The following is an 18,221-nucleotide window of genomic DNA, read 5'->3' on the forward strand; positions in this document are numbered from 1 at the left end:
CGGAAGTGGTGGCAGACACGGCAGTAGGGGTGGCGGAAGTCACTGAGGGTGTGGCATCGGCGATGATGTGAGGGCCGGAAGTGGCTGTGGGAGTGGCCATGATGGGGGCAGAAGTGACATCATCAATCAGCGTGGGGGTGGTAGCTGCATCAGCCATATGGCTAATGGTGTTTCCGAGGCCAGGGGAATCTTCTGGAATGTTCGAGGAGCGCTGGTTATGGAGGTGGGTAGATAAAAGTTTGTTGTACTTAGTGTTTGATGTTTGAGATGGAATTGAAATACTGTTTGTTGAGAGTATGAATTCTCCTGAGGATGTAGTACAGAGTGGGTCCTTTGCAATTCTGAGAGAGTGTGGCCCTCAGCTGAGGCAGGGCAGACTGTAGAGAGGTTAGGTACCGGCGCATTGCTGCAAGCGTGGAGCGGAGGATCTTGATGGAGAACCGTTGCTGGTTTTTTTGAATCTTTGATTTTAACCCTCTCAAATATCCTGTTGACATAGTCTCTAAATTAATGGCTTTTGAGGTGTGCCATATGTTTATAGGAGGAAACTTTAATCATCTCATGGACCCTGGGGTAGACAGGATGCCAAGGGGTCTGTCTGGTACACCTCTGCAGTCTGGACAGTTAAAGGACTTGTGTGAAGATTTGGGGTTAGTGGATGGGTGGAGGGGTCTCCAACCTAACAGGAGGGATTTTACCTTTTACTCTAACCCGCACAAGTGTCACACAAGAGTTTACTTGTTCTTTGTTCTGTCAGTTTATTTGGACTTGGTGTTGGCATGTAGGATTGGGAACACAATTATTTCAGACCATGCAGCAGTGTACTTGGATGTTAAGACGAAAGGTAGTGGAGCAGACACACGGCTCATGGATCCATTTCTGCTCAGGGATGGCAACTTTGCAGAGTATATTACAAGGGTGTTCAGGACTTCTTGGGATATCAATTGGGATATGGCCAGTAATCCATCGGTGCTCTAGGAGACCAGCAAGGCATACTTAAGGGGTCTGATTATTTCATACCCTACAACGAGAAAGAGGCAGAGAGAAGAACAGTAGCGGATGCTTGAGGCCCAGCTGAAGGCAGCCGAGTCGGCATATTATACCAGGCCATCTGTGGTTAAATTACAATGGGTCATGGATCTCTGGGCTGCTCTGGACTCGGTGCTCACACAAGCGGCGAAGAGAGGGATCTCCTTTGCAAAGCTAATGCTGTTCAAATATAAGGATAAGCGAAGTAGATACCTGTTTTGTCTGGCTAGGAAGAAAAGTGCTCCACAGTCCATTGCGTCTATTGGGGAGAGAACTGGCAACATCACTCACGAGTTGGAAAAAATTAAAGCCAGATTTCAGGAATTCTATGCAAAGTGATACCGGTCAGAGGGATGTGGGGATGGAGTAGTGAGAGTGGGATCCTGTTTTGAAAATCTGAACCTCCCCAGTATAAACCCAGATCAGGCCTCCCTTTTAAATGCATCCTTAACGATAGGAGGTGCAAGAGGCAGTAAGGCAGCTCCAAGGTTGCAAGGCACCCGGTCCATATGGGCTCCCAAGTGAATTTTACACACATGTTAGCTGAACCACTTCTGCAGATGTATAATCACTCGTATAGCCAGGACTGCCTTCTGCCCTCTCACAGGGAGGCCAATATCTCCCTTATTATAAAGAAAGGGAAAGACTCCAAGGATTGCACGCCATGCAGACCTATCTCATTCAAGATTTTAACTAAGGTTCTGGCTCTGAGGTTGGAAACGGTGTTGCCCATTATTATAAAAGAGGACCAGTTGGGTTTTATCAAGGGCTGCAAGTATGTCAGCAGAGATTGATTCCGGCTTGGTGGTCTTCCTGGATGCAGAAAAGGCTTTTGACCGGTGGAATGGTCATATCTCTTTGATGTTCTGGATTGCTTTGGTCTAGGGAGGCCCTTCGCCAGGTGAGTGGCAGTGTTATATAGAGACCCCAAGATGGTGGTTATCACGAATGGTGTCAAGTCGAGCAATTTTCGTGTGGGGAGAGGCAGTCGAAAGGGATGTCTTTTCTCGCCACTGCCATTTACCTTGGTAATTGAGCCGTTGGCAGAAGCCATCCGAAAGGACCCTGGAATAGTGACACCAAGGTAGGTATTGGGGAACACTAAATTACTCTTTATGTGGATGTTGTCCTTTTGTTTTTGGCTAACCTGGAAATGTCCATACCTCGGCTAATACAACAAAATAAATTATTCGGCAGTTTCTCGGGATACAGGATAAATCTTGCAAAGTCGGAAGTCATGCCCGTAGAGGAATTGGTAGAAATACTGGAACTGAAGGATGGAACACAGTTTCCTTTTCGGTGATCACAGAAAGGTTTTCTCTACCTTGCAATTTTTATTATCCCAATCTTCCGTCAGCTGTACAGAGCTAACTTTGTACAATTGTTTGAGAGAATAAAGCAGGACTTGCAACAGTGAAAGGGGCAACCAATATCATGGTTAGGCCTTATAGCCTTGATTAAAATGAATGTTCCTTCTCTGTTATTATACCCTATGAGGATGCTCCCATTGTTATTACCCAAACAGGTGCTGGGAGGTTTACCGGTTGGCTTGGATCCTTTATTTGGTGCCATAGGCGCCCCCTAATTAAATTTACCAAGTTGCAAATTCCACAGGATATGGAGGGGTGGACTTCTCTGATCTGAAGAGATGTCAAATAGATGCCCCGCTAGCTATGTGGGTGAATGGATGCATAAGGACTCAAGATCGATGTGGCTTGATGTTGAGGCCTCACAGGCGAGATGTGCCGTCATCAACTTACTGTTTATGGTAATGTGAGATCTGTAGCTGAGTACTGGGAGAACCCAATTATCTTAAATACAGTGAAAGCATGGAGGATAATGGGAGGGTGAAGGCAATTTGCTTAAGACTTTGCTGTTCACCCCATTAGTGGGAGACCCCAGGATTTAGACTGGGGTCAATGAGCTCCAACTTTAGAGCATGTGAGAGTAAGGGAATCTCCTGTTTGGGAGATTTATTCGAGGGAGAGGTCTTGATGTCTTTCAACCAATTAAATACGGGATTCATAATAGGGATCTTTTCCAATACTTCCAGGTTAGGGATTATATACAGAAGAAGACCACACTCTTGGCTCAGTCTTACAAGTTGGTTATAGAAAGAAGAGTGCTCGGTGTGGGAGTGCTCTCTCGGTTAGTATCATATATCATCTGCAGAGGGGAACCCTTGAGGGTTATTGAGAGACTTCAAGGGATATGGATTCAGGTGGAGGGGAAGAAACATTATCGGAAACATGGGAGAACAAATGAGGGAATGTGAAGGAAATTTCAATATGCAATAAATCACAAGCGATGCAATTGAAGATCCTTCACAGGGCCCATATGGCACCAGAGAGGTTAGCAAAGTTTAACAAAGGAGTTTCTCTGGAATGTCCCAAATGTAAAATCAGCATAGGCACCCTCACACATTGCTTTTGGCCAAGAGTCAAGGATATTGGGGTGCCATAGTGAATGAGCTGAAGAAGATCCTGGGAATTGAAGTTAAGGCGGATCTAGCATCCATTCTTTTGGACCTACCGGACATGCCCTCTCTGGATGAGCACGGGAAGATGTTATTTAACATTCTTACACACTGTATGAGGAAAACCATTCTCATCAATTGGATATCAGAAAAACCTCTGGGTGTTGCAGGGTGGTGCAGATTTGTGATGGAGCACATCCCCAAGATTATTTGACGAGTGTGGTGCACCATGGAACAGAGCAATTTTATAAATTACATAGACACAGACCTATCGGCAGTACTGGTTAGGGTCTTTATATAGCTACAAGGGCCGTACATGGTGGTCTGGGGACTCCGGGGGGAAGGAGGCCTAGTAAATGCAAGTAAAGAAACTGTTACTCCTTTGGTTGGGAACATCAGTGGAGGTGCAGTGAGTGGAGTAGTGGAGTGTAATGGAATGTAATTTAATTTTACTGAACTGCAATTTAATTTAATACTATTTCATTTAAGTTGAGTTTATTTTAAGTCAGGTTTAGTTAAATAAATATGAGACAATTGTATCTTGAAGAGTAGAAGGTTGTTTATTGTTAACATTGCTGTAATTAAAATAATGTGGTATTATTTCTAGTTTTCTGTATTTTTGTACTTTTATAACTTTTTCTTTTCTTTCTTTACAAGAGTAAAAAATTTTCAATAAATGTATATAAAAAAAAGAAGTGATTAATTGGCATTAAAAGACTATACTCCAATTAATTAACTTTACATTTCAGGCCACCTGACTTTTTTTCATTAAATCTCTTTAAACCAACCCAAATCTAATCATTTTATTGCTTACTTGCTTTCTTGCTAATACTTGATTATCAGGCAGTATTTCTTTTTACAGAATCTGCCATGTCAGCCCTTTCAGAAATGACGTGGAAATGGATGGAGTTACACGATTCAGTTTCCTCCTGCAGCTCGGTCAGGATGAACATGAATGTAAAACCTGCAGATGTGAATCAACCTCAGCAGGAGCAATATATCCCTTCCTGCTCAACCATGGCACCAATGTCTGTGCAGAAAGCAGAAACTTCTGTTGCAACCCAGGAAGAAGAACAGGACACAACAGCTCAATGTCAACTTTCTGCTAAGTATGTTGAACTCTCTTCAAACAGATAATGTGTCACTGAATTACCACAGCATCTAACTTTCTTAATAATAACATACCAGACGTTAGATTCCCAATAGGATAACTGAGTCCCATTTCCAGTTAACCTTCTGAAACTTGCCTGTTAATTGTGGCTCATTCGCAGGCCAATGTAGGAAGGTACTTTTTGAACCATCACCATAATTTTATTCTGTATTCTATATAAGGAAGCTCTGATTATGTTTAATCGCAATTCTCCAACTCTACTTGATCAACATGATTCGGAAAGTTTCTATTCAATTGGAAAACTGTTCATGTAATTGTGTTATTCAAAAAAGGCATGGAGATAGAAAGCAGGAAACTGCAGGCCATTTAGCATAATAGCTGTCATAAGGAGGATGTTAAAAGCTATACATGATGTAGCAGGGCACTTAGAGAAAGTTAAGGAACCCAAGCAGAGTCAACAAGGTTTTTGCCAGGAAAAATCATGTTTAACTGGTGTATTTGCGTTCTTTGAAGAAGTAGCTAAAGGGAGTTGCCCTATATTCAAACTTTCAGAAGGCATTGATAAGGATCCCCATCAAAGAGAATTGTGGAAAATAAAAGCTCATGATGTGGGGTAACATATTTGGCATGATTAGGAGTTTGGCTAGCTAATAGAAACAGGAGGCATAAATGGGTATTTTCTGGTTGTCAAGATGTAACAAAGTAGTCTGTAACAGGGATCAGTGCTGGGGCTTCAACTTAATACAATATATGTTCACAACTTGAATAAAGGGATACAAGGTATGGTTGCTAAATTTGCTGATAGCACAAAAATAGAAAGGAAAGTAAGTCATGAATTGACATTAGATTGCAAAAGGATTGGTCAAGTAATAGGGCAAAGATTTGGCAAATGGAATATAATGTGTGAAAATGTAAAGTTTTCTTTTCTGACATGAAGTATGAAAAAGAAGCATAATATCTAAACAGTGAGAGATTACAGAGCTCTGAGATACAGTTTTCTGGGTGTCCTAGTGCATGAATTGCAAAAGATTATTATGTAGATACCACAAGTAATTAGAAAAGGCTACTAGCATGTTATTGCTTGTTGCAGGAGCAATTGAATACAAAAGTAGGGAAGTTATGCTTCAGGATATTGATGAGATACACCTGGAATCCTGTGTAAAGCACTGGTCACCATACTTGCAGAAGAATGTTAATGCTTTGAAAGGAATTCAAAGGAGTTTTACCAGGTAAATTGCTTTCTGAGGAAAGGTTAGACAGGCTAGGTGCATATTGTCTGAAGCTTAGAAGAGTTAGAGGTGACTTAATTGAAAAATATAAGATCTTGCGGGAACTTGACTGGGTGGCTGTTGTAAACATGTTTCCATTTATGTGAGAGGCTGGAACTAGAGGTCATAGTTTAAAAAAGGTGTCTGGAATGCTGTGTATAGTATTGATCTCTTTACCTAAGGATATAAATGTGTTGGAAACATTTAGAGAAGGTTCACCAGATTAATACCTGGTATGGTATGAGGAAAGATTGGGAAGGCTAGGCTTGTATCAGCTGGTGTTTAGAAAGGTAAGAGGTGTCTTGATTGAAACATCTAAGGCCTTGTCAGCATTGATGTGGAAAAATTGTTTCCTCATGAGAGAGACTATTTTTAAGGCAGAGGCAACTTGACTTTTTATAGGCAGGGAGGTGAACGATGACCATAGGTAGCTGGGAGTGTGGAGTAATCAGATCAGCCATGATCTATTTGAGTGGTGGAGTAGCCTCAATGGGCCAAATGGCCTACTGCAGATTCATATGTTTATATGTTCATGAGATTGATATTAGTAATAATGGAGAATACTAATTGTAGTTCATTGTGATTTAGCCAGGATGTACTACCTCGATTTACTTTCATAGATTAATATTAATTGTTTATGGTATCTATTTGGTATCTTTACTTCCAGATTATAGCCTTTTATGCATTCAAGTTAATATTCACATGTTTTTTGGGGGTATAATGACTTTCATAGTAAATACTGATATTAATTTAATTGTCATAGGACTACTGTTTTGAATGATGATTGCATGGATAATTCGGGCTGGACTCCACTACATCATGCTGCATTCTGTGGAAATATTTCTTTGATTGAGTATCTTCTTCATAGACGTGCTGCTATCAATAGCAGGAGTAAGTATTATTATACAGCACTGCATAGGGCTGCTGATAATGGACACACCGAAGCAGTGGATTACCTCTTACACCGTGGTGCCCTTCTTGAGCCCCAAACTCGCTGTGGAGCAAGCCCACTTCACTGCAGTGCAGCTACAGGTCACTTAAGCACTGCTCAGCTCTTAATAAAATATGGAGCCTCTGCAGACATTAAAGATAACAATAAGTGGACCCCATTACACTGGGCCTGCTTGAATGGGCATATAGACCTCATTGAACTGCTACTGAAGGAGGGATCTTCCGTGGATGAGAAGACAGATTATGGTATGACTCCACTACAACTAGCAGTTGAGGCTGGAAATGTCAAGGCCACCGCCTATTTACTGAAGAAAGGAGCCGACATAGATGCCAAGGATGAAAATAATCAAACCGCTCTGCACAAAGCTGCTGCAAATGGAAATAAGGAGGTAAGAGGCAGATGGATAAGTCTGATAGTGTTGAGCAATGAAAAAGATACTTCTATACCTGTAGACAATGCTGCAGAATGAATTAAAAGTATTAGGACAGAGAATAGGAAGGGAGAAAATGTACTTGTTCACACAGCTATATCATGTTAATAGTACAATGTCTACTTAATTAAGATAAGGGCAGCTCAAATTGTTCCTAGGTACAATTCAACCTTGCAATAAATTAGACCAGAAATGAATTCATGTTCTGAACTTGAAGTAAGTAAGATAGACATAATTCCTGCTGAAAATATTTTTTGATTTATTTATAGAGTTTTCTTTATCTGAAACTCAATAGAATCTAATAAAAAAAACTCTTATGTTTCCCATTTTTACATAATTAAGCTTAATTATGTAAAAATGGAAATTTTGTGAAGAGCTTTTGAACATGATGGGTACAAGACACCAAGCATTGAGAAAGATAGATTGAAATAGAATGGCATGCAGCGCAACTTTAGCAGTTTTGCTCAATGTCTCAAAGGGTTGAGTTTAAAAAACAGATTGGATGAATATGGATTTTTTCCCCTGTACTCAAAAGATTGAGGAGTGGTGTAATCCATTTTCAAAACATTGTAAAGCAATTTAACTTATTTTATTCACTCATGGGCTGTGGCCCTAGAGAAGGTGTTGATGAGGTGCAGTCTATTTGATGTAGATAGGTTCACAGTGCCATTGAAAAGAATGTTCCAGGATTTTGACCAAGTGACTTTGAAAGGACAGTGTCATATTTCCAAGTCAGAATGTGAATGCCTTGGAGGGGAACTTACAGGTGTTCGTGGTGTTGCCATGTATCTTCTGCCTTTGCTCTTCTAGATCTTAGTGGTCTTGGGTTTGGAAGGTTCTATCCAAGGTATCTTTGTGAATTTCAGCAGTACATGTTATAAATAGCACACACTGCTGCTGTTGAGCTTTAGTGGTGGAGAATGTGGATGTTTGGAGACATAGTGCCAGTAAAGCAGCTCACTTTATCCAGAATGGGTGTTGTTGGAGCTGCTCTCAAACAGGCAAGTGGAGAGTATTCCATCACACTCCTGACTTGTGCTTCGTAGATAGTGGACATACTTTGGGAGTTGGAATTGGGTTCCTCGCTACAGAATTCTCAGATTCTGGTCTACTCTGCAATTGTAGGGGAAAGTGAGGACTGCAGATGCTGTAGATCAGAGCTGATAATGTGTTGCTGGAAAAGCGCAACAGGTCAGGCAGCATCCAAGGAGCAGGAGAATCGACGTTTCGGGCAGAATTGTAGCCATAGTATTTATATTTGTTGTCCAGTTCAGTTTCTGGCCAATGGTAACCCCCAGGATTTAGACAGTGGGAAATTCAGTGATGGTTATGCCATTGAATATCAAGATGCAATGTACCTTGAGGTACAATGTACCTCTTTTGGTGGAGATGCTGATGGCTCATCAGCCCAAACATGGATATCAGTCCTCCAAGTGTCAGAGCCAACTGAAAGTTTCATGAATGAGATTAGTCGGATTTTGTTAAGTAAATCTATCATGGGATAAAGAACAAAAGCAAATGAATATGGTTAAGGTACAGAACAACCATTTAAAAAATGGTCTTGTGTTGACGTGAATTTACAGCTTCTGGAAAGGTTGCTGTGAGCAGAGTTTGCCTGAAGGTGGTGCTGTTATATAGAAAATTAAAAATCACATAACACCAGGTTATCGTCCAACAGGTTTAATTGAAACTGCAAGCTTTCAGAGCACTGCTCCTTTGTCAGGTAGCTGCTGAAGGACCAGTGCTCTGAAAGCTTGTACTTCCAAATAAACTTGTTGGACTATAACCTGATATTGCGTGATTTTTAACTTTCAAGAAACCCTTTCCTGATGAAGGGCTTTTGCCCGAAATGTCGATTCTCCTGCTCCTCGGATGCTGCCTGACCTGCTGTGCTTTTTCAGCATCATTCTAATTTTGTCTAGTCTATTTAATACACTGGTAGTGCCCTGCAACAGATGACATGTATTCTCAATGTGAAGATAAGAATTTATCTGCACAGAATCTATGTGTTAGTCACTTTTTCAGCATCATTCTAATTTTGACTCTAATCTCCAGCATCTGCTGTACCAACTTCTGCCTAGTTGATTTTTAACTTTGCCCACTCCAGTCCAACACCGGCACTTCCACATCATTGTATAGAAACAAACAGAAAGAGAAAGGTAGTCTCTGTGCTGGAGTTTGGACTGAAAATTTTCTGGAAGCAGATTCTAGTAACTTTGAAAAAGAGAATTAGATACTACTTTTGTTCATAAAAGCATTACACAAGCTGTAGTTTCCAAAGTTGGGGTGGATCGCAGAGGATAATGAAGGCTGCCAAGAATTAGAGCTAATTGTTTGAACTAATTGTCACATACATGGAATGCAATGTCAAGATCAAGGTTAAAATCTTGCACGTAGCAGAATGAGGAAGTGGAAAACCATGAATGGTGGAAGATGGACCTCACATTGTAGAGGTGGCTGTTGGACAGTTTTTAACCCAACACATGCAGCCTGATAAAGGAACAAAATCCTGACATATCTTCACAGATCAGTATTTCCTTGCTTGATGTGTGGCATCCCCCAATCAGCAGTCCACTGATGTATATGTGAGTTCCTTTACAGGAAAGCAATACAATTTGACCAGTTTGTCATTCACCCAGTTGACCGCTGTACCGGAATCATCAGATTTGCAGCCACTGCTGGATTCCTTCAGGCACAAAGGGCCATTGACTGCATGCATGTGGCATTCAGGACTCCAAGGCATCATTCAGCCAGACTCCTGAACCACTGCAATCCATATGGTGTAGGTAGACTGGATTTTGACCCAGTGAAACTTAAGAGACAGTGATATATTTCCAAGTCAGGATGGAGAATGTTTTGGTTGGAAACCTGCAACTAGTAGTGTTCTCATGCATATTCCACTTTTGTCCTTCTAGATTATAATGCTCATGGGTTTAGAAGGTGCTGTCTTAGGAGCCTTGGTGGATCTCTACACTGCATCTTGTAGATAGTACTCACTATTGCTGTTGACTGCTGATGGTAAAGAGAATGAACGTTTGTGGATGTGGTCCCAAACAAGTGGGCTGTTTTGTCCTGAATGGTGTCAAGTATCTTGAAGTTTGTTGGAGCTGCAATCAGTCAAACAAGTAGGGAGTATTCCATCACACTACTTGTGCCTTGTAGATAGTGGACAGGCTATGGAGAGTCAGTATTCCTAGCGTCTGACCTGTTCTTATAGCCACTGCGTTTATATAGTCCAATTCAGTTTGTTGTCAATGGTAACCCCAGGATGTTGATAACGATGGCAATGTCGTTGAATGTTAAGGAGTGATGATTAGATTCCCTCTTCTTGGTTATGGTCATTATCTGGCACTTGTGTGTCATTAATGTTACTTGCTACTTGGCAGCCCAAACCTGGATATTGTCCATATGTTGCTGCATTTGAACGCAGAATGCCTCAAGATCCAAGGAGTCACGAATGGTGCTGAACATTGTGCAATCATGAGCAAACATCCCCACTTCTAACCTAATGATGGAGGGAGGTCATTAATGAAGTAGCTGAAGATGGTTGGACCCAGGACACTACCCTGAGGGGATGTCCTGGAGCTGAGATGACTGATCTGCTTGGTGCCACACTAAGTTGAATGCAGCCATGATGTCAAGGGCTGTCACTCACACCTCAACTCTGGAATTCAGCTCTTTTGTTCACATTATGAACCAAGACTGTAATGAGGTTAGGAACTACGTGGCCCAGGCAGAACCTAAACTGAGTGTCAGTGAACAGGTAATGGCTAAGCAAGTGCTGCTTTATCACATTTTAGATGACATCCTCCATCACTTTACTGATGATCGAGAGTAGACCATGGGTTGGGGAGCAATTTCCCAGGTTAACTTTGTCCTTCCTTTTGTGTACAGCACATACCTGGGCATTTTTCCACATTATCGTGTAAATGTCAATATTGTAGCTATACTGGAAGAGTTTGGCCAGGTATATGGCAAGTTCTGGAACACGTCTTCAGTACTATTGCCAAAATGTTGTCAAGGGTCATACTCTTCAGCCATTTCTTGATATCAAGTGGAGTGAATTGAATTAGTTGGAGACTGGTTTCTGTGATGCTGGGGTCCTCTGGAGGAGACCAAGATGGACCATCCCATCTGCACTTCCGACAGAAGATTGTTGCAAATGCTTCAGCCTTACCTTTTACCCTGTGCTGGGCTCTCCCATCATTGATGATGGGGATATTTGTGGAGTCTGCTCCACAAGTGAGTTGTTTATTGATCATCACTATGATGACCAGATGTGGCAGGACTGCAGAGCTTAGATCTGATTCATTGATTGTGGAATCACTTAGTTCTGTCTATCACTTGCTGTTAATGCTGTTTGCCTGTGTTGTAGCTTCACTGGGTTGACATCTGATCTTTCGATAAGGCTGGTGCTGCTCCTAGCACACCCTCCTGCAATCTTCATTGAATAAGTGATGAGTCCCTAGCTTGATGGTAGTGGTAGAGTTGCAGACTTTTTGGGTCATGTGGCTGCAGATTGTGTGGGTGTGCAATTCCACTGCTGCTGACCCACAGTACTTCACAGATGCCCAGTTTTGAGTTACTATATCTGTTTGCAGTCTCGTCTATTTAATATGCTGGTAGTGCCCTGCAACAGATGACATGTATACTCAATGTGAAGATAAGAATTTATCTGCACAGGATCTATGTGTTAATCACTTTTCCCAATACTGTCATAGTCAGATGTATCAGTGGCAAGTAGATTTGTGAGGATGAGGTCAGGTTTGTTTTTCCCTCATGTTGTTTCCCTCACCACCCTGCCTATCTTCGGGATAACCAACAGCTAAAAACTTGACTGTGTACTTTTTCTGAATTTAGTATATTTTTATATTTTATTTGCTCTCAAGACCTTCCCAAAAGTGACATGTACTCAGTTCCAAAATGCAACGATAGTCATTAAGAGAAGTTTGATGCACAACCTGTTTAATTGTCCAATCAAGCTTCTTAACTGGTTGGTTTCTTCTCTGGATGCAAAATTATGTTTCTGTAAGAATCTAAATGATTTATCAAGATGTGTTTAATACTTTCCAAGGAAGACTGTGGATTTAAAGTTACTTCTTACTTATTCCAGTTACTATCTAACCCTATTTATTCTGAGGCCCTCAAAGCCTGTGGAACCTTCCAACAGAAAATCATTGACATGTATCACGAAAGTTGCTGCCAGTCTTTCTGATACATATCGAACATTACACAGTCCGCCTTAAGTTGAATGCAACCAACTTTCAGCAAAATAGACCTAATTTAGAAGAAATACCCTAGTTGCATTATTCAACCCATGAACAAGTTTTAATTTCCACAGCTTCCTTTCGTATATTTTGTTAGGTGGTTTCAAAATTACTTCTCTTTCAAACTTTAAACTTTGCAGAAATGTAATTTTTATATTAATTGATTTACATGAGATGAGTGAGACCAACTAGCGTAGGATAGGTTTCTTTCTCCCATAGGGCCATGCTCGCTTCCAGATCTTGTACTGCGTTTTCTGGCCTTTCACATCCTTACCTCATTTTGCCAATCTAAATCGCTTATCTCATAGATCCTGTCCCTCACCTTGCACAATTAACTGATATTTGTATTTGCCAGGGGCTTTCCCTGCTCTCCCTGTGATAGTGGCATTCCTCCTTTCACTGGTCCCTTCAATAGTACATGTTATTTTGGTGCCAATTTCCAGTTGCTTATCGTTGGGACAAATAGCTTTGTCCTGTGACTTTATATCACGTTATTAATATTCAGTTAGCCTTTCATTTGCCATAATCTGGTCTTCATAATTATCCAAAATATGTTTATGTGCAGTGCATTTTGCCTCATTACTTTCTATGACTTGTTCCAGTTCTGTAAGTGTGTGATCAAGGCCAATTAAACTCAAAGAATGCACCCTTCGAGTTCAGTTGCCATGCTATGAAATTGCTGTTTTTCCATCACTGCCTACAATCCTACCCAGCTCTTTTCACTTTTTCTACCATTCTCTTTTATATATATCATGGTCCCTGATTCAAATGTATTTACAATGGCCTTATAGAATGCTGTAAGACTCTGTGTAATTTCTCCTAACCCTCAGCATTAGGGAGTGCATATTTTCTGCTTGCTGGGCATTATAAGGGCTGAAAACCATGGAGCTAATTGTAGTCACTCCACAAGCCAGGGAATGATCATTCATTACCAAAGGAATTTTTGGATTTCTTCCAAAAAAGCAATTGATACAGTCTGTAGCCTCCAACAGTTTGCAGTGAGTCCTTCGTATGGATCATGCTGGGCAAATGTTAATTTGCAACTTGGTTGGTCTGCTCGGATTTTATGAAGCATTTCATCTCTTACTGCATGGTTTATTTTACACGCACCATCATGAAAGGAATTTTCTGCTGCTATGCTCATTACCATAAGCCTCTAATATATATTCCAAGAGTTTTTCTTACTGAAAGTTAAACTTAAGTTAATATTAGGAGTCTGTCCGTGTTCAACATCTTGGCACAGTTCAACAATTTAAAGGGAAACACTGAATTAGGAATCTCATAATAGAAGTTTTGTAATCTTACATATGGTCTGTTAAATTTCATCACAAATACTCTCCGAGAGAATGTCCATCGAGCTTTCTAAATGTTTAAAATCAGACCATATCTCATGTAAGTTTAGAAGTCACCTTTCATATAAATTCTGTCTATAAATTTTAATAGAATTTTCAAATATTCCTCAGTACCCAATTGTTGTATCTTTACTTCTGAGAATACTTGCCACCTAGTTTTGCTATTAGTCAGAAATAACAGTGCCAAAGTCATGCTTGCTATTTTTATTGGTAAACATGTAACTTATCCATTTCATTTTTTCACTAATCACTAAACACAGGCTCCGGAATAGTTATTGTGATGACACAACTAGCTCAGTGACAAGGTGAGAACTTAAAAATGGATTAGATTACATTACATTACATTACAGTGTGGAAACAGGCCCTTCGGCCCAACAAGTCCACACCGACCTGCCGAAGCGAAGCCCACCCATACCCCTACATTTACCACTTACCTAACACTACGGGCAATTTAGCATGGCCAATTCACCTGACCCTGCACATCTTTTGGACTGTGGGAGGAAACCGGAGCACCCGGAGGAAACCCACGCAGACACGGGGAGAACGTGCAAACTCCACACAGTCAAACGCCTGAGGCAGGAATTGAACCCGGGTCTCAGGCGCTGTGAGGCAGCAGTGCTAACCACTGTGCCACCGTGCCGCCCACAGATGGCTGAGGAGTCATCTGTTTTCTTAGGTGAGAAAGAAGGGATGTCAAATGCAGTGCTGCGGGAATGATTGCCGATGATGATGTAGTGATTGTAACAAGGTCAGCCAGCTAGATCTCATGGAATATGAGTTCCCTGATTGGAACTATTCATCTGGTTCAATCAGGCAGTCCTGGCTCTGTCAGAGATACCAGCACTCTGAAAGCTGGCTATGAATGAAGCCGTACTAAAGCCAGTGATTGTTCATGTGTAAATAAAAGGTCACTTGGTGACAGGATACTGGCCTCTGTGGAATTATTTAAGAGGTTACTGAAGAAACTTGAGCAGTATTGAGATGAGACAGCCAACCTCAGGAGAACCTGGTAGTGGCTAGATTTGAGGGCAAATGACTTTGTATTATTGTGTGTAGTTCTGGAATCCACATTATTGGAGGGATGTGATAGCACTGGAGAGGATGCAGACGGGATTTACCAGGATAGTGAGAGGGCAGGAGAGTTTTAGATATGAAGGGAACAGGCTGAGATTGTTTTCCTTGGAACAGAGGAGGGTAAGAAGGGACATGGTTGAGATATTTAAATGATGGGATAAACAGGAAGAAATTTCTTCCCCTTAAGGGTGGGATCATAGACCAGGGACATAGATTTAAACTAAGGGGCAGAAGGTTTAAAGGTGAAGTGAGAGCAATCTTATTCACCCGGACAGTGGTGGAAATCTGGGACTCACTGCAAGGGTGATAAAGGGCAGAAATCTTCAGTTAAGATGTATTCAGGTGTGCACTTGTGATGCCAAAGCCGTGGGCCAATGAGAAATGAGGTTAGAATAATAAGATGGCTGGTTTTGACAGACACAAACTAAATGGGCCGAAGGGTCTTTTTCTCTGCTGCAGACCTCTCTGATTCTAAATGTGGATAATCAGAACTATGAGCCAATTAAAATGGAGAGAAGTTTCTACCCTCAAGGGAATGCTTGCTTTCTACCATCAAAACACTAAGTTACTGTGATTGCTATTAATTGTATTTTAATTGGTTCCCTTAGCATCAATATTCTCTTGTTCAGTTTTCTGGTCAGAGCATCAGCACAGAATTGTGCCAGGTTACATGGAGGTTGTGTTTATATGACTCACAATCTAAGCCTCTAGCTTAATTTCTCACTTTCCAGAGGGTATGTTCCTCCAAGAATGCACCAGAGAGTGATACCTCCATGCACTTTGCACTGCTCCACGTGTGAGTGTGTAGGATGATCTATCCCTCCTCTGGTAGTTTACAATGAAAAGTTAAATATTCAGTAAAGGGAAGTGATGGCCTAGGGATTATTACTAAACTATTAATCCGAAGCCCCACGTAATGTTCTGGGGACCTGGGTTTGAATCCCGCCACAGCAGATGGTGGGATTTGAGCGCAGTTTAAAAATGTGGAATTAAGAGTCTAATGATGACCATGAAACCAACGCTGATTGTTGGGAAAGACCCATTTGGTTCACTGATGTCCTTTAAGGAAAGAATTCACCATTACTACCTGGTCTAGCCTACACAGCAATGTGGTTGACTCTTAGCTGCCTTCTGGAATGGGCAATATATACTGGCCTAGTCATGTATGCACAGGAAGAATGTGCAAACTCCACACAGTCGTCCAAGGCTAGAATTGAACTCAGGACCCTGGCGCTGCAAGGCAGCAATGCTAATCACTGAGCCAGAGTGAAGGGTGTAAAACTGGAAAAGCACAGCAGGTCAGGCAGCATCTGAGGAGCAGGAGAATCGATGTTTCAGGCATAAGCCCTTCCTTAGGTTTTACTGAGCCATTGTGCCACCCTGTTGGAGAAATTTGGGAGGTGCCACCTCACACGTCCCCAGCAGTTGGGAGGTGGTATAGTAGGTCACCCCTAGACCGCCCTGAGATGACAGTCCCACAGTACCTATCTATCACTTCTATCCCCTTTCTGTGCACAATGGCACACCCCTTCACCCCTTGAGGGGTTGGGGCACCTGGAGGAGGTCAAGTTTCTTTGGTCTCTCATCTAGCCAGTGAATAAACGTATCCATGACTTTAATGATGGAGTGTACACCCAGATTCAGACACAATCTCAGTCACCTGAAGAATATTGATACAGAATTTGCAACATTTATTTGTAGTTCATAGCTTCCTAGTTTACTACAAGGCCAGAATCATTGACCACATTATTCCAGCATGACACTACATGGTGAGTTTTACAAACTGATAAGTAAACTGAACTATCCAGGCACAGCAGATGTTCTATATTATCTAACTTTCAACTTCTGGTCTGCTGGTTCCCATGGCTCAACTATCTTAACTGGCTTTCACTTCCCCTTAACTCCTTCCTCTATTGTTATTGTTAGAACTGCTAAGCTAACATCCCCAGATCACTCTTGGACAACTGTCACATCATGCTAAAAAGCAGCCTGCATAACCACTCCTTTTATTTCAAGATTGTTAATACAATGGAATCAATTTAGGTAAAGGGACAATACAGAGAGATCTGGGTGTTCTTGTACACCAGTCAATGAAGGCAAGCATGCAGGTAAAGCAGGTAGTGAAGAAGGCTAATAGCATACTGGCCTTCATAACAAGAGGAATTGAGTATAGAAGCAAAGAGGTGCTTCTGCAGCTGTACAGGGCCCTGGTGAGACCACACCTGGAGTACTATGTGCAGTTCTGGTCTCCAAATTTGAGGAAAGACGTTCTGGCTATTGAGGGAGTGCAGCGTAGGTTCACGAGGTCAATTCCTGGAATGGCGGGATTACCTTCCACTGAAAGACTGAAGCGACTGGGCTTGTATACCCTTGAGTTTCGAAGACTGAGCGGGGATCTGATTGAGACATATAAGATTATGAAAGGATTGGACACTCTGGCAGCAGGAAACATGTTTCCGCTGATGGGTGAGTGCCGAACCAGAGAACACAGCTTAAAAATACGGGGTAGACCATTTAGGACAGAGATGAAGAGAAACTTCTTCACCCAGAGAGTGGTGGCTGTGTGGAATGCTCTGCCCCAGAGGGCAGTGGAAGCCCAGTCTCTGGATTCATTTAAGAAGGAGTTGGATAGAGCTCTCAAAGATAGTGGAATCAAGGGTTATGGAGATAAGGCAGGAAGAGGATACTGATTAGGAATGATCAGCCATGAATCATGAAGGGCTGAATGGCCTACTCCTGCACCTATTGTCTATTGTCTATTGTCTATTTTCAAACAAACCCTGCAATAGATCTCACAGTCATACAGCATAGAAACAGACACTTCAGTCCAACTCATCCATGCCAACCAGGTAGCTTACACTGAACTAGTCCCATTTGCCAGCATTTGACCCATATCCCTCTAAACCTTTCTTATTCATATACACAGCCAAATGACTTTTAAATGATGTAATTGGACCTACCTCTACCATTTCCTCTGGCAGCTTATTCCGTACATGCACCACCCTCTGTGTGAAAAAGTTGCCCCTCAGATTTCTTTTATACCTTTCTCCTCTCACCTTAAACTTATGCTTCGAGACAGCTTTGGTGAAGTGTGGTGCTGCTTTTGTTCCGGTCTCTAACATCTCCTGGGATTTGAGGTCCACCTCCACAGTTAATGTTAAATAATGAGATTCTGTGAAGATTCTTTCATTGGAGGAGTATCAAAGGTAGGAGAGAGAGAACTTATCTTTGGAGACTGATGCAGTTACTCTGGCTGATCCAC

The 18,221-nt window shown here is 41.7% G+C and overlaps 1 protein-coding gene across 1 annotated transcript in view; it reads left to right on the plus strand.

Annotated features, from left to right (window-relative positions):
• Positions 1–7,305, plus strand: part of LOC122556373 (ankyrin-1-like) — a 19,895-nt gene extending 12,590 nt beyond the window's left edge. Inside the window, exons 2-3 of the mRNA XM_043703008.1 lie at positions 4,368–4,614; positions 6,648–7,305. Of these exons, the coding sequence (XP_043558943.1) occupies positions 4,376–4,614; positions 6,648–7,305 (897 nt within the window). The 5' untranslated portion in view covers positions 4,368–4,375. The remainder of the gene's footprint in view (positions 1–4,367; positions 4,615–6,647) is intronic.
• The last annotated feature ends 10,916 nt before the right edge of the window (positions 7,306–18,221 follow it).

This window comes from Chiloscyllium plagiosum, chromosome 13 (genome assembly GCF_004010195.1).
Source record: "Chiloscyllium plagiosum isolate BGI_BamShark_2017 chromosome 13, ASM401019v2, whole genome shotgun sequence".
NCBI lineage: Eukaryota > Metazoa > Chordata > Chondrichthyes > Orectolobiformes > Hemiscylliidae > Chiloscyllium > Chiloscyllium plagiosum.